This window comes from Canariomyces notabilis (genome assembly GCF_033297395.1).
Source record: "Canariomyces notabilis strain CBS 508.74 unplaced genomic scaffold N656scaffold_7, whole genome shotgun sequence".
In the NCBI taxonomy this organism is placed as follows: Eukaryota; Fungi; Ascomycota; class Sordariomycetes; order Sordariales; family Chaetomiaceae; genus Canariomyces; species Canariomyces notabilis.
In genome coordinates, this window is record NW_027041829.1 from 1 (window position 1) to 11,255 (window position 11,255).

At 56.9% G+C, this 11,255-nt stretch overlaps 3 protein-coding genes across 3 annotated transcripts; all 3 read right to left on the reverse strand.

Moving 5' to 3' along the window:
• Positions 1-505: 505 nt before the first annotated feature.
• Positions 506-3,107, reverse strand: N656DRAFT_707257 (glycoside hydrolase family 3 protein; the record flags this gene model as incomplete). The annotated part of the gene is made up of 3 exons (XM_064811418.1): positions 506-2,459; positions 2,531-2,852; positions 2,936-3,107. 3 exons carry the CDS (start codon positions 3,105-3,107, stop codon positions 506-508), a joined length of 2,448 nt encoding a protein of 815 aa, XP_064671225.1.
• A 1,752-nt stretch (positions 3,108-4,859) lies between these two features.
• Positions 4,860-7,897, reverse strand: N656DRAFT_728893 (uncharacterized protein). The gene is made up of 2 exons (XM_064812608.1): positions 7,045-7,897; positions 4,860-6,983 (listed from the first exon to the last, which is right to left on the reverse strand). Exons 1-2 carry the CDS (start codon positions 7,579-7,581, stop codon positions 5,040-5,042), a joined length of 2,481 nt encoding a protein of 826 aa, XP_064671226.1. The 5' UTR covers positions 7,582-7,897; the 3' UTR covers positions 4,860-5,039.
• Positions 7,898-8,693: 796 nt separating this feature from the next.
• Positions 8,694-10,418, reverse strand: N656DRAFT_777632 (uncharacterized protein). The gene has a single exon (XM_064814862.1). The coding sequence runs from the start codon at positions 10,028-10,030 to the stop codon at positions 8,846-8,848; it is 1,185 nt and encodes a 394-aa protein (XP_064671227.1). The 5' UTR covers positions 10,031-10,418; the 3' UTR covers positions 8,694-8,845.
• Between the last annotated feature and the right edge of the window lie 837 nt (positions 10,419-11,255).

Here is an 11,255-nt window from a genome sequence, read left to right on the forward strand (position 1 = left end):
AGGCGCGCCAGCCATATCTTTAGAAGGCAATTCTTCGCCATCAACATTGTAGGAATCTTCAAGTTGATTGGTATCCATTAAAGAGGTCGTCAATTAGGCTAGAATATACGCGAAGATGTATTAGATCGCTTCGTTGCTGGAGAAAAAGATGGGTTGCACTGTAGAGGGCCATTTTAAGCTGGAAAAACGCGTCAAGGGTATGGCTGATTTGAAGAGCTGAGACTCGTATCCTGGTAGGTTGCACGATGTATTTGTGGGCTGCCAAGAAATAGGCCAATTCCACGGTTAAAGGGATGTGACATGATGCCACATGTAGATAAGATAAGATACCGGTAGCCCGCAAAGTGCTCCACTATAGTCACACAAATCTCCAAGGCAGGGAGAGCACCTCGCTCTGTCAATTCCTCAACACTACAATTCACATCTACATCTCTTTATACTGTTTCTTCAGCATCATCGCTGCTTTTCTCTGTCAAAGCTAAACTACATTTCCTAGAGTCAACACTCACGACGACAGGGGCGTGATTGTAGCAAACTGCGTCAGATCGCGGCTGCTGAAGCCAACGCTCAGGCCAATGTCACCGCTCGGAATAAGCCAGTCCTGGCTGACGACATCCCAGTAGCTCAGGTCGCGCCTCATGAGCGGGAAGCTCACCGTCTTGCTCTTGCCGGCCTTGAGGTAGACCTTGTCGAAGCCGCGCAGCTGCCGCGGCGGCGTGCCTGGAACGGGCAGCGTCACATACAGCTGGGGCACGGCGGCGCCGTCCACCTTGCCCGTATTGCGCACCGTGACCGTCACCGTGTACAGCGTCTCCCACAGAGCTGGGTTGCCGCCGGGCTGCACCGCCTGGGCCGGGGGCGCCGCCGAGATGGTCGACTTCTTCTTGCTGTACTTGTCCGCCTTGGCCGTCTTGATGTCGGACAGGGCAAAGGTGGTATAGGACAGACCGAAGCCGAACTCGTAGCGCACGCTGATGTTGTGCGCGTCAAAGTAGCGGTAGTCGATCTCGAGCTTCTCGTCGAACCAGCTCTGCCAGTCCTCGACGCCCGTCGTGTTGATGGCCGTGGTGGGCGGGGCGTTGTAGTCGCTGGCCTCCAGTGCCACCGTGTACGGCAGCCGGCCCGACGGGTTCACGTCGCCGTACAGCACGTCCACCAGCGAGTTGCCGCTCTCCTGGCCCGGATAGTGCGCTGCCACGATGGCCGTCACGTTGGGGTGGTCGGCCCACGGCAGCGTGTTGATGCCCGCCGAGTGCGTCACCACGATGGTGTTGTTGCAAGCCGACGCCACCGATTCAACAACGTCATTGCCGTTCCAGTCCACGTCGAGATGCGTGCGGTCGGCGGCCTCCTCGGCCCACGTCTTGAGGAAGACGAGGCAGACCTCGGGGCGTTTGGGGATCCACAGCGTGGTGACGTCGGTGGTGGCAATCAGCGTGTTGTTGAGCCAGTGCTGCACCAGCGCATTGTCTTTGGCCGCCCGCGCCTTGATGGCCTCGAGCGGGGTCACAATGTAGGTGAAGCGGCCGGTGCCCGAGCCGCCGCCCGCCGAGAGCGTGCCATACTCGTAGTCCTTTTGGTTGTAGAAGCCATCGGTAATCTCGCCAGCGTCATTTCCAAACACGGCGATGGACTTGGGGGCCTTGAGTGGCAGCGCGCCATTCTCGTTCTTGAGCAGCACCATGGCGGCTGCGCCGTGCTCCCGAATCAGGGCCGCGTGGTTGCCTCGCACGTCGCGGCTGCTCTCGCCCGTGAGGTTGAACTCAGTCAGCCAGGTGCTGCGAGGCGAGAAGGTGTTGAGGTCGGCTGTCGACGGATCAACCGAAGGGAAGCTGGTGTCCTGACCGAGGGCATAGTAAGGCGTCATGATGCGCACAATCATGTCGTCCAACCGAGCCTGGTCCAGTGTACCGTTGTTGACCGCTGCCGTCACGTTCGGCCCGAAGAAGCCGTTGCCGGTCCACGTCATGCCATAGGGACCCAAGCCACCGGGCATGTCCATGTCAAGCCCGGCCTCGATGGCGGCCACGCCCGCATGGGTGGCACCCCAGTCGCTCATGACATAGCCCTGGAAACCGAGCTCCGTCTTCAAAAGACCGTTCAATACGGCCGAGTTCTGGCACGCGTACGAGCCGTTGATGCGCTGGTACGCGCACATGACAGCAGCCGTCTTGGCTCGGACGGCATTGGCAAAGGGCCACAGGTAGAGCTCGTGCATGGTGCGGTCGTCGAGGTTGGCCGAGAGTGCCTCCTGGGAGATGACACCGTTCTTCCACGACGGGTTGCGCTGCGTCTCCTGCTCGTTGACGATGAAGTGCTTGGCCGTCGCCTGAACGCCCGCCTTTTGCATGCCATTGATGGTCTCCTCCATGGCGACGCCTGTTAGGTACGGATCCGGCGAGAATCCCTCCCAGTTGCGTCCTGCGTACGCTGATCTCCCAAGCGGACCGGAAACAGGACTGGCAACACCCCGGCCACGTCAGCATACTTTCAAGTTGTTATGGACGGAATCAACAACCGAACTACTCACCCCAAGAAGATATGAGCGCCCTTTCCGCGGAATTCCTCTCCCATGGCCAGGCCGCGCTTGTACATCAGATCACGGTCCCAGGAGGCCGCGACCGACACGCCAGCGGGAAAGACGCTAGCGTAGTCGGCCACGCGGATAGCGAGCGGTCCGTCCTGGAGACACAAGCCCGGGAAGTTGAGACGGGGGACCGCGAGGATGTTGCCCACGCACGGCCCTGGATAGCCCGTCACCATGAGCGCCTTCTCCTCGAGCGTCAGTTTGGAAACAAAGTCCTTGGCCTTCGCCAGGCCGGCCTCCCATCCGCCACTGCCGGTAGCATTGGCTACGGGAACACGTTAGCACCTTGACCGTCAAGCAGGACAACACGGAAGGGTGTTATTGAGAAAGCCACATTACTGGACGTACGTGAGGGATAGACGGCGGGCGAGTGCCCGTATTGGCCCAGGATGGTGGTGTTGAGAGGCTGCACATAGCTGAAGCCCGACGACGAAGAGGACTGCGGGTCATTCCACTGAGCCCTGGCCGCGGAGCCCAGCAACAGGCCGCAAGCCAAGACGGAGCGTGTCGTCGGCGACATGGTGATGGCGGGGGTTGATGTGATGACGGTGAGCGAGTACTGCTGCTTCTCCAGCTACTGAGGGATGTCCTCTCTCTTAAGGTTCTTTTTCATGCGTCGTTGCTTCTCCCCCACAATCCGGTTCTATACTGTTCCGTAGCAAAAACCAGGCCATCTCGGCCTCTCAGATCTCATGATCATACCGCCGGCGGGCCTGCTCCAGTCTACCAGTCGGTCTATCTTGGATGGGCCTGATGGGACTCGGAGGCCTGTCGGCATCGGTACTAACCTACTATAGGAAATACACACGAAGAGCCCCCGAGGATACGCCGTCTGCAGCTATTTTATTGTCAGTGACTAGGTAATATACTCGGATGGAGACTGCATGCCGGCCCAAGAAAACAAGAAATCCGCCAAGTCTTGACCGCTCCGGGGGTAGTACGCTGGCTTAAAGCAAAGTTGGATTTCACCTACCTCACCTTGAGCGCAGACTTGGACAATCGTGGGCTTGCTTCCGCAAATGACACCAACTATACCCTAGGTTCCAAACTGGAACGCCGCAAGCTTCGTCGTTGGGCTACAGAACGGAGAGAAAGACAAAAGTGAAAAGCACGTGGTTGGGCAACAATGGATTCCCACATTGAGTCCCCGTCGTCATTTCCTGCGCCGAGGAGTCCGGAGCATGGCTCCAGATTCCAAACTTTCTTGATTTGTCTCCCCACTACCCCATTCCCCAGGTCCCGCAGCTGCGGGTTTCCCCGTGGGAAAAGCATGCAATTACTACCCGAGTCCCCAGACGATCCCCACGTGGCTGCGTGTCCTCCTCCACACGACCTCCACCTCACCACCTTGGCCAGGGCACAAGTTTGTTGCTAATCGGGCCTGTTCCTGTCGGCAATGTGAGCGGAGGTACCTCTTCGGGGAGTCCCGAGAAAATCTCTTCTCTTCTGACCTCGCGACATCGGCTCGACTACCGTAACGCAGATACTAGGGGCCGGGAGTAAGTTGGTAACCACAATGAAATGGTAAGGTAAGGTACCCGAGGTACAGTACATATGGTAGTCTTATGCTCAGCCGGCGACAGCCGCAAGCGGCACGGGGATTGGTTTCGAGTGGAACCACGGGCAAGCGAGCGAGCAACTGCCGGCACTATTTACCGAGGATAATTAGTACCTACGTTACCAACGGCCGCCAGGAGTGGGTGTCTGAGTATACCGTCAATAGAGGGTGCAGGTGGCCGAGATGCAGGAACAAACGTACCTAGGTATCGTATGTACGCGCCAAAAATGTGTTGAGACGGTTACTCAACAAGTCTGACTGCGACTTGAAGAATGGAAGGAGCCACTGCATGGAATACCTGTATGATTGGAGTCGGCTGGGCGCCTGTCGCGGTCCCTGGGACCTCAAGCGATCCAAGCGCGCGAAATACCACCACATCATGATTCATCCGATGCTTTCCAGACCCGCGCCGTGGCGTCCTCGCGCTGTTGCGACGGCCGAAAATGGCTGCGGCGCCCAGCCAAGTTCGGCCGCCAGAACCACGCTTTCCCGACTTTATCTGAAAACATCATCATGTTTGAGACATGTTACTGCTTGGTATACGTAGGTAGAACATTGCTGACATCGTGGTGAAGACTACATTGGTACCAAGATATCCCAAGAACGAGCAGTCGTCTGCTCAACCAGCTACAAGGCGACTGGGCAAACGGCGTCGGGCTATATCATTCGTGTCCCGGTATAAGTAGGGGTAGTTTCTATATGGGTAAGGTAGGTGGCCGTGAAACCTCAATCCGGTCACCGGCGGCTTCTATTATTTTAACCTACTGCTGATTACATTATTACCTAGTCAACCCCGCAAAAAACACACTATACTACTAGTACCTACCTACCTGAGTAGTTCGTTGCCTAGGTAGTCCAAGCAGCGTCAGAGGAAACTTAAAGAACCACTATACATCAGATATAGTCACTGCCCTCCTCAACTCCCTCCGGTTCTGACAACGCGTCAAGCGTGTCTTCAAAGCCAGCTATGATAGCCCGCATGATCCCTTGGACCATGAGCTGCTCGTCGAGAGACATGGAGAGGTTCCACGTCCCGTCTCTGCCAAACCGTTCATTCATGAGCTTCATAACGACCAGACCCGCCTGCCCCTCGGTTTGACACGGCATGGTGGCGTAGCTGTCCAGTGTGTCCGCCACCACGTCCAGTATCGTCCCGCAGAACATGACCTCGGCGGCCGGCCTGATAGCTTCCTTCATCCTCTCCCACACGCGACTCCGCTGGATTTGGGTCATGGACCGGGAAGCGAATGAGCTCGCCTTGTCCTCGTCGATCCGGACGAGCACCAGCCGCTTGAGATGGCGATTGATGGCGGCTCGGATGTCATGCGGCAGGGCTAGGTCGACAATATCGAGGTGTCGCTGCACGAGCTCGCGAAGCTCATTCGAGGCGACAGGGTCGTTAATCCATTCCTGCACCGCCGCTACCCACAGCTCCCTCTCAGTGTCGCCCAGTACTGGCCCCCGGGCTTCATGCCGTAGCTCTTGTTGCTGCCGCGACAACTCTTCCGCCGACCTCTGTATGGCATCCACCACGAGCGTCAAGGAGACCCCGACCGACGCGTACCTCGTCTCCCTCCACACCGCCTCCCAGAGCACCGTTTGGATCGTGCTATCCACCTGGTGAATATCCAGCTCCAGCATCAGCACGTGATGAAGCGCATCCGTGACGCACAGCGACGGGTGGACGTCGTACAACCCATCCAGATCCGTCGCCTCCTCCATGCCGACAAAGCCGTCATGATACGGATGAATGAGCGTCACCCAGATCGGGGGGCCCTCCCAGTTCCTGACTGTGTTGACAAACTTCTCCACCAGGGCAAACTCATCTGGCCCGGCCGAGCCAATGCTGATATAGATCAGGCTCCCGCCAAGCACCTTCATGAGATAGACAAAGAGATCCCACAGCCGCTTCACGCTGCTTGCCGCCCGCTTGAACGTGTCCATGTCCAGATTATGCTCGGCCACAACGCCCGGCCGCTGCTGCAGCACCTGGAAGATCAGGCTCGCCAGCGCCGTGTGCACCGTCATGCCCTGCGCCCAGATCAGGTAGGCACTGGGGATGTGCGGGGTCAGACGCCGCTGCTGTGCCGCCCACTGCAGAGCGTGCTGGTAGTCGGGCGCATCGCACAGCCCGTGGCTGAGACGGGCTTTCCCGACTGTGCTCCTGTTGTTGTTGTTGTCCTTGTTGCCATTCCTGTCTGGGTCGTCGAGGGAAACGGCGGCGACGGCCGAGGAGGGGAGATATCGCTGTTCCACGGCGAACCACTTCTCCCACGCGCGGGCGGTGACCGAGTAGGTTGCGGCAAGCGACTCGTGGTACGTCGCCTGGGATGGAAAGTTGTGGAAGAGGAGGTGGCGGATCTGGTGGAAAAGGTCCGGAAATATGTTGGACGGCGAAGGGGTGGAGGGAGAGCGTGGTCCGAGGGGGTGAGGTGGTAACGGGAGGGAGCTGAGGGTGGCTTGAACGTGGTGATGGTGCAATGCCGCATCGACCATTTGGCGCTGTGCCATGCTGCGGGTCTGGAGGGCGTGTAGGGCGAGGGCGTCACTCTCGATGCAGCGCACGAGGCGGGATATACGGTCCATGGCGCGGCCGAACCTTTCCTCGAAGGGGCGGACGAAGGAGGACAGGACCTTGCGCACGGTGGACTTGTGGGCGAAATGAAGGACCACATCTTGAAGAAAGTCGGCCACGGCGGCATAGAGCATCGAAATGAGCTCGACCATGCGCGCGGTTGGGAACAAGGCGGCATACACTTCGATGCGGGAGAGGGACCAGCCGATCTCGATGAGCATATCTGTCACCTTGGAGAGGAGTTCCCTTTTGTTCTTGGCAAACTGTAGCGTGTCAGTATCTTTCTGTGTGCCAACTGAGCTGGACATGGGCACATCGGCTTACCATCAGCAACAGCTTCACCCCGCCCCAGATAACAGGCAGATAGCCAAAATCGCCAGCCTGGGAGAGCACATCGAAGACGCCATGGTAGTGGTGTATCAGGTCAATGAACTGCGAGACGCGTCCCTTATCGTCGGCTGTGGAAGTCGGCTGGTCGAAGAGCTCCAGCGCGAGCTGGGCCACATCCGACTCAGAGCTGTGTGAGAGGATCGCGGCGGCGTCGACATCCTTAACCGACTTTTGGATTGCCACAAATGCTTTCGCGTATGCTCTCCTGGCACTGTCCATGCGCGCTACGAGTTGGTGTCTGTTGGTGCCATGGTAGGACGGCGAGGCGAAGCGTCTCACGGCCACGTCCCACAGCACCGGTCTCACGGCCGCCTGGCTGATGAGACCGTCCAAGGAAACATGTGCAGCGCCGCCAACGGCATCAAAAGAGGAGTGGAAGACGGCTACTTGGCCAGCAACGGCCTGGACCGAGGACGCGGAGGACGGGCTATTGCTCCAGAAGTGTCTTGGCCTCTCGATGGCAGGGTCCATCAGTGTAAAGCCAGTGAATCCAGTTCATTGAGATGAACGTGCCTTGAATGTACTGTATGCACATACACGTATACGTAGGAGTTATGGATGGAGAGTTGAAACTGGCTGGCCGGCCACGTCGATAGAACTTGATGATAACCTCAAATGACAGACGATGTGGTTGGTTCAGCCCCTTGCCTCGAGTCTTGCGCTCAGACGGAAAGTTCCGAGTCGTCCAGACAGCCTGGACCAGTGAGTTATGGTCTGCATGCTCGCGAGGCTGGCCTTTGCCAGTGCACCTATGTATTGTGCATACATACTGTGTAGGACGAGTCCAGGGTGGTTGGGTTGGCGCGTACGTACACTTATAACTTCGAAAGTTCCTTGACCCCAAAGTGTAGCGGGGATACTATCACCATTCGCGATAAAAAGTAACATCTGTGGAACGCTCAGGCTTCTGCAACCAACCGCGGATACAGTGATCCTGCATGACACTATTTACATGGGCGCGGAACATGGTGCGGGGATCAGAAGGTTTAACTACAGACTGGCTTTCAAAAACACGGGTATTCTGCTAAGCTCAACACCCGTAAATTTGCTGTGCCACACGGGCCACCCTTAACAATTTGGTAGTAAAATGGCCTCCGTACCTGCAAGATCGCTATCGCTTACAGGGTACATAGCTGTTAGCGGGCTCCAGAGCTCCCTATTGGTCCAAAGAAGTCCTGAACCGTGACCACGATAAGCATGAATATCCTAAACGGTAAGCGTTGGATATCCTGAACGGTAAATGTTGGATATCCTGAACGGTAAATGTTACTGTAAAATTGGCTCTTTGTAGTAGTTGTAGGACAAAAAGTATACTTCGTAGTTGGCAGGGAGTTATAGTAGTACGGTCGGCGGGGGTTGTATCAACGGGCGAGCGTCAGCGAGCCAACTCCGCTAGTTGGTCATGAACGACGCCGACTCCGGCAGCTTCATCACCACCATTTCATGGCAAGCAATCATGGGAACGTGCTCGGCTTCGTGCAGACGGGTGTCGATCATGTGCAGACGCAGGAGCTGCCCGTTGTGCCTTGCGACGGCAAATTGACGCAGAACACTGAAATCGCAATGTTATGTAGGTCAGCTGAGGCTGTTGCACTTGCCTCGAATGTTACACTAGGAGCCCAACAATCACCGTTAAGCAGTAGTATGAGTCCAGCAATTCTCACCGAGTTGTGTGCTTCGTGGGCTGCTGTAAAGCAGCTTATATACGAATACTTATAGCTTCCAAGGGTTTCAATCAACACCACGCATAATATTCACTATCCTCCCAGACCACCTCCTCCAGACTCTCCCCGCCCATCCACCTCAAGCTAGGAATCGACCCGTCCTCCCTTTCCTCCAACACAACCTGCACCTGGGGACCCCACTCGCGCCAGATGTCGGTCGCAGCCGCCGTGGCCCACTCCCACTCCCAGTCCCCCTGGCCCAGGTGGTTCCCCCCCGCCGCCCCCGGTATCCACATCAGCACCTTGGGCAAACCCCACTCCTTAGCTTCCGCCATGGCAGCAAGCAGCAATTTCACGGCATCCGTCTTTCTCTTGGCAGGAGGCTCATCCTCCCCGCCCACGACAATCTTGAGGATCTTCAATTTCTTCTCGCGCAGGTCGTGGTCCCAGGAGATCCACGCCTTCCCGTCGGTCGTCTGCGCTCCGCGGTGCACCACCTCGCGGTCGAGGAGAATTTTACACACGTACTTGTCGCGCGCAAAATGCCAGGACAACTGCGCCGGGGTGGGGAGGAAGATAATGTGGGTGGTATTGCTACTGCTGATGTTTTGTTGTTGTCGTTGTTGCGCGATTCGCCGGAAGCGTTCCTTCCACGTCGCCACCTCCTGCTCGCAGAGGGATGCGACCGTCTCTTCAGCGAGATGGGTCACCCCGGTAACCGCCTCGGGGGGAATCCGGAGGTCGTCGCGCAGATGGAATAGCACCTGCGGGGAGCGTAGGTCCTGCCAGCCGAGCCGGGTGTAGAAGACGCGGCCTATGTCGCTGTAGAGGGCACCGTACTCGGCCCCGGCCTTGTCCACGACCTGCTGCACGTGGCGCAGCATGTGCGAGGCCATGCCGTGCCCGCGGAAACGGGGATTGGTGAAGACGGAGGCGATGGAGTAGGCCGTCACCTCGCGGGAGCCGTTTTTGTCGGCGACGAGCCCCTGCTTGGCGGTTACCTCGCAGGCCGAGACAATGAGTTCCGGGTCGGACTTGTGGTGCAGGACGTAATACTTGGTTCCGCCGTTGGCTGAGAGTGCGGTTTGCGAGAGTCCCGTCTCACGGCCGACGTACTGCTCGATGGTCATGGGCGGCGCCCAGGACGCCCCGTTTAGCTCCCAGGAGAGAGTGCGCTGCCGAGAGGTCGCTTCGGTGAACACGACATCGTTAACCGTGATGGGCGCGGCAGTCCCGGTGTCACCCTGGCCTCCCATAATTCCGTCCTGGGCAAGTTTGTGCAATGTGACGATCGACTTGGTGGTTCCGCCAGATGGCCTCGAGAAACCATGGAGGTATTTATGCCCTTAAGCAGGTCTTTCGAACTCAATATTGACAGCCTGAGCTGAACTTGAGAAAATCCGCAATCCAATATGTCGGTGCCTAGGTGGATCAATGGCGACGGACGTCGGCGTAGGCAGACTGACAGGCACATTCGACATTTCCTATCCCGGCCGTTCCATTGGGCTCAAGCATGCCAGATGAAGGGTGAGGGGTAACACCTACACAGTACGCACGCTTTGAGCGCCCGGCGGCTTGCCGTATTGGAGCAACGCAACTCCTGTCACTAGTGGCCAGCATGCATACTCGCCAAATAAGCTCCCGATTCCAGGTGGAAAGTGACTGGAAACTATTATCTAGGCGTACTGGGCTCCGTGTCAGGCGTTTGCCTAAGGTATGCTTGCTTCCATGGTGCAGATGCCACCCTCGCCTCGGGTATGCATGAGTTCCATGACTTGATCAAAACACACAAACCATCACTCTTCACATCCGGTTCCTGGTACACTTGCCTCCACGACGACACCTCAGCTCAACAGCAGACTACCATCGTCATGGCATTTGTCCAATCCTCCCCGCATCCGCACCTAAAGCGCAGAATGCAGTGAGAAAAGGTTGGAAAATCATTATGTCGGCTTGTTTGCTCCCCCTGCACCGTATCGACACGGGCACTCAACAAGAATGCATTGTGACACCAATGCTCCCGGCTATCAGAGGACCTTGGGTGCGATGCCATCACCGATCAACAGTAATAGGGGCAGAAAGACTGAAGTTACTAGTATGGACACGTCAAAGAGCAGTCCCCGTGCCAAAGTGACCAGCTCCATCCAGAGCGAAGTGGGAAATAAGGAGACTGAGGAGAGGTCTCTATCTAAACGGACAGATAGTTGAAACCATTGCACTCCGCTGACATATATCGTTTGCGTAGCGCGATTGTTTAGTATCATGATGTACGAGCGGAGTTGGCTCGCTGACGCTCGCCCGTGGATTTTTCAAGCCAACCACAGCCGAACATAGTAAATTCCTACTAACTGGAAAACCATACTCTTTTCCCACAACTACTACAAATAGCCGATTCGACAGTAACCTTACCATTCAGGATATCCAACGCTTACCATTTAGGATCATAGGTTCCACCAGGCTTATTAGACTAATCAAAAATTC

Bases quoted from the DNA above. Each gene is read 5' to 3' on its own strand.
- N656DRAFT_728893 (XM_064812608.1), bottom strand. From the start codon at position 7,581: ATGGACCCTGCCATCGAGAGGCCAAGACACTTCTGGAGCAATAGCCCG. The intron at 6,984-7,044 runs GTAAGCCGATGT...GACACGCTACAG, and splicing joins GGGTGAAGCTGTTGCTGATG to TTTGCCAAGAACAAAAGGGA.
- N656DRAFT_777632 (XM_064814862.1), bottom strand. From the start codon at position 10,030: ATGGGAGGCCAGGGTGACACCGGGACTGCCGCGCCCATCACGGTTAAC.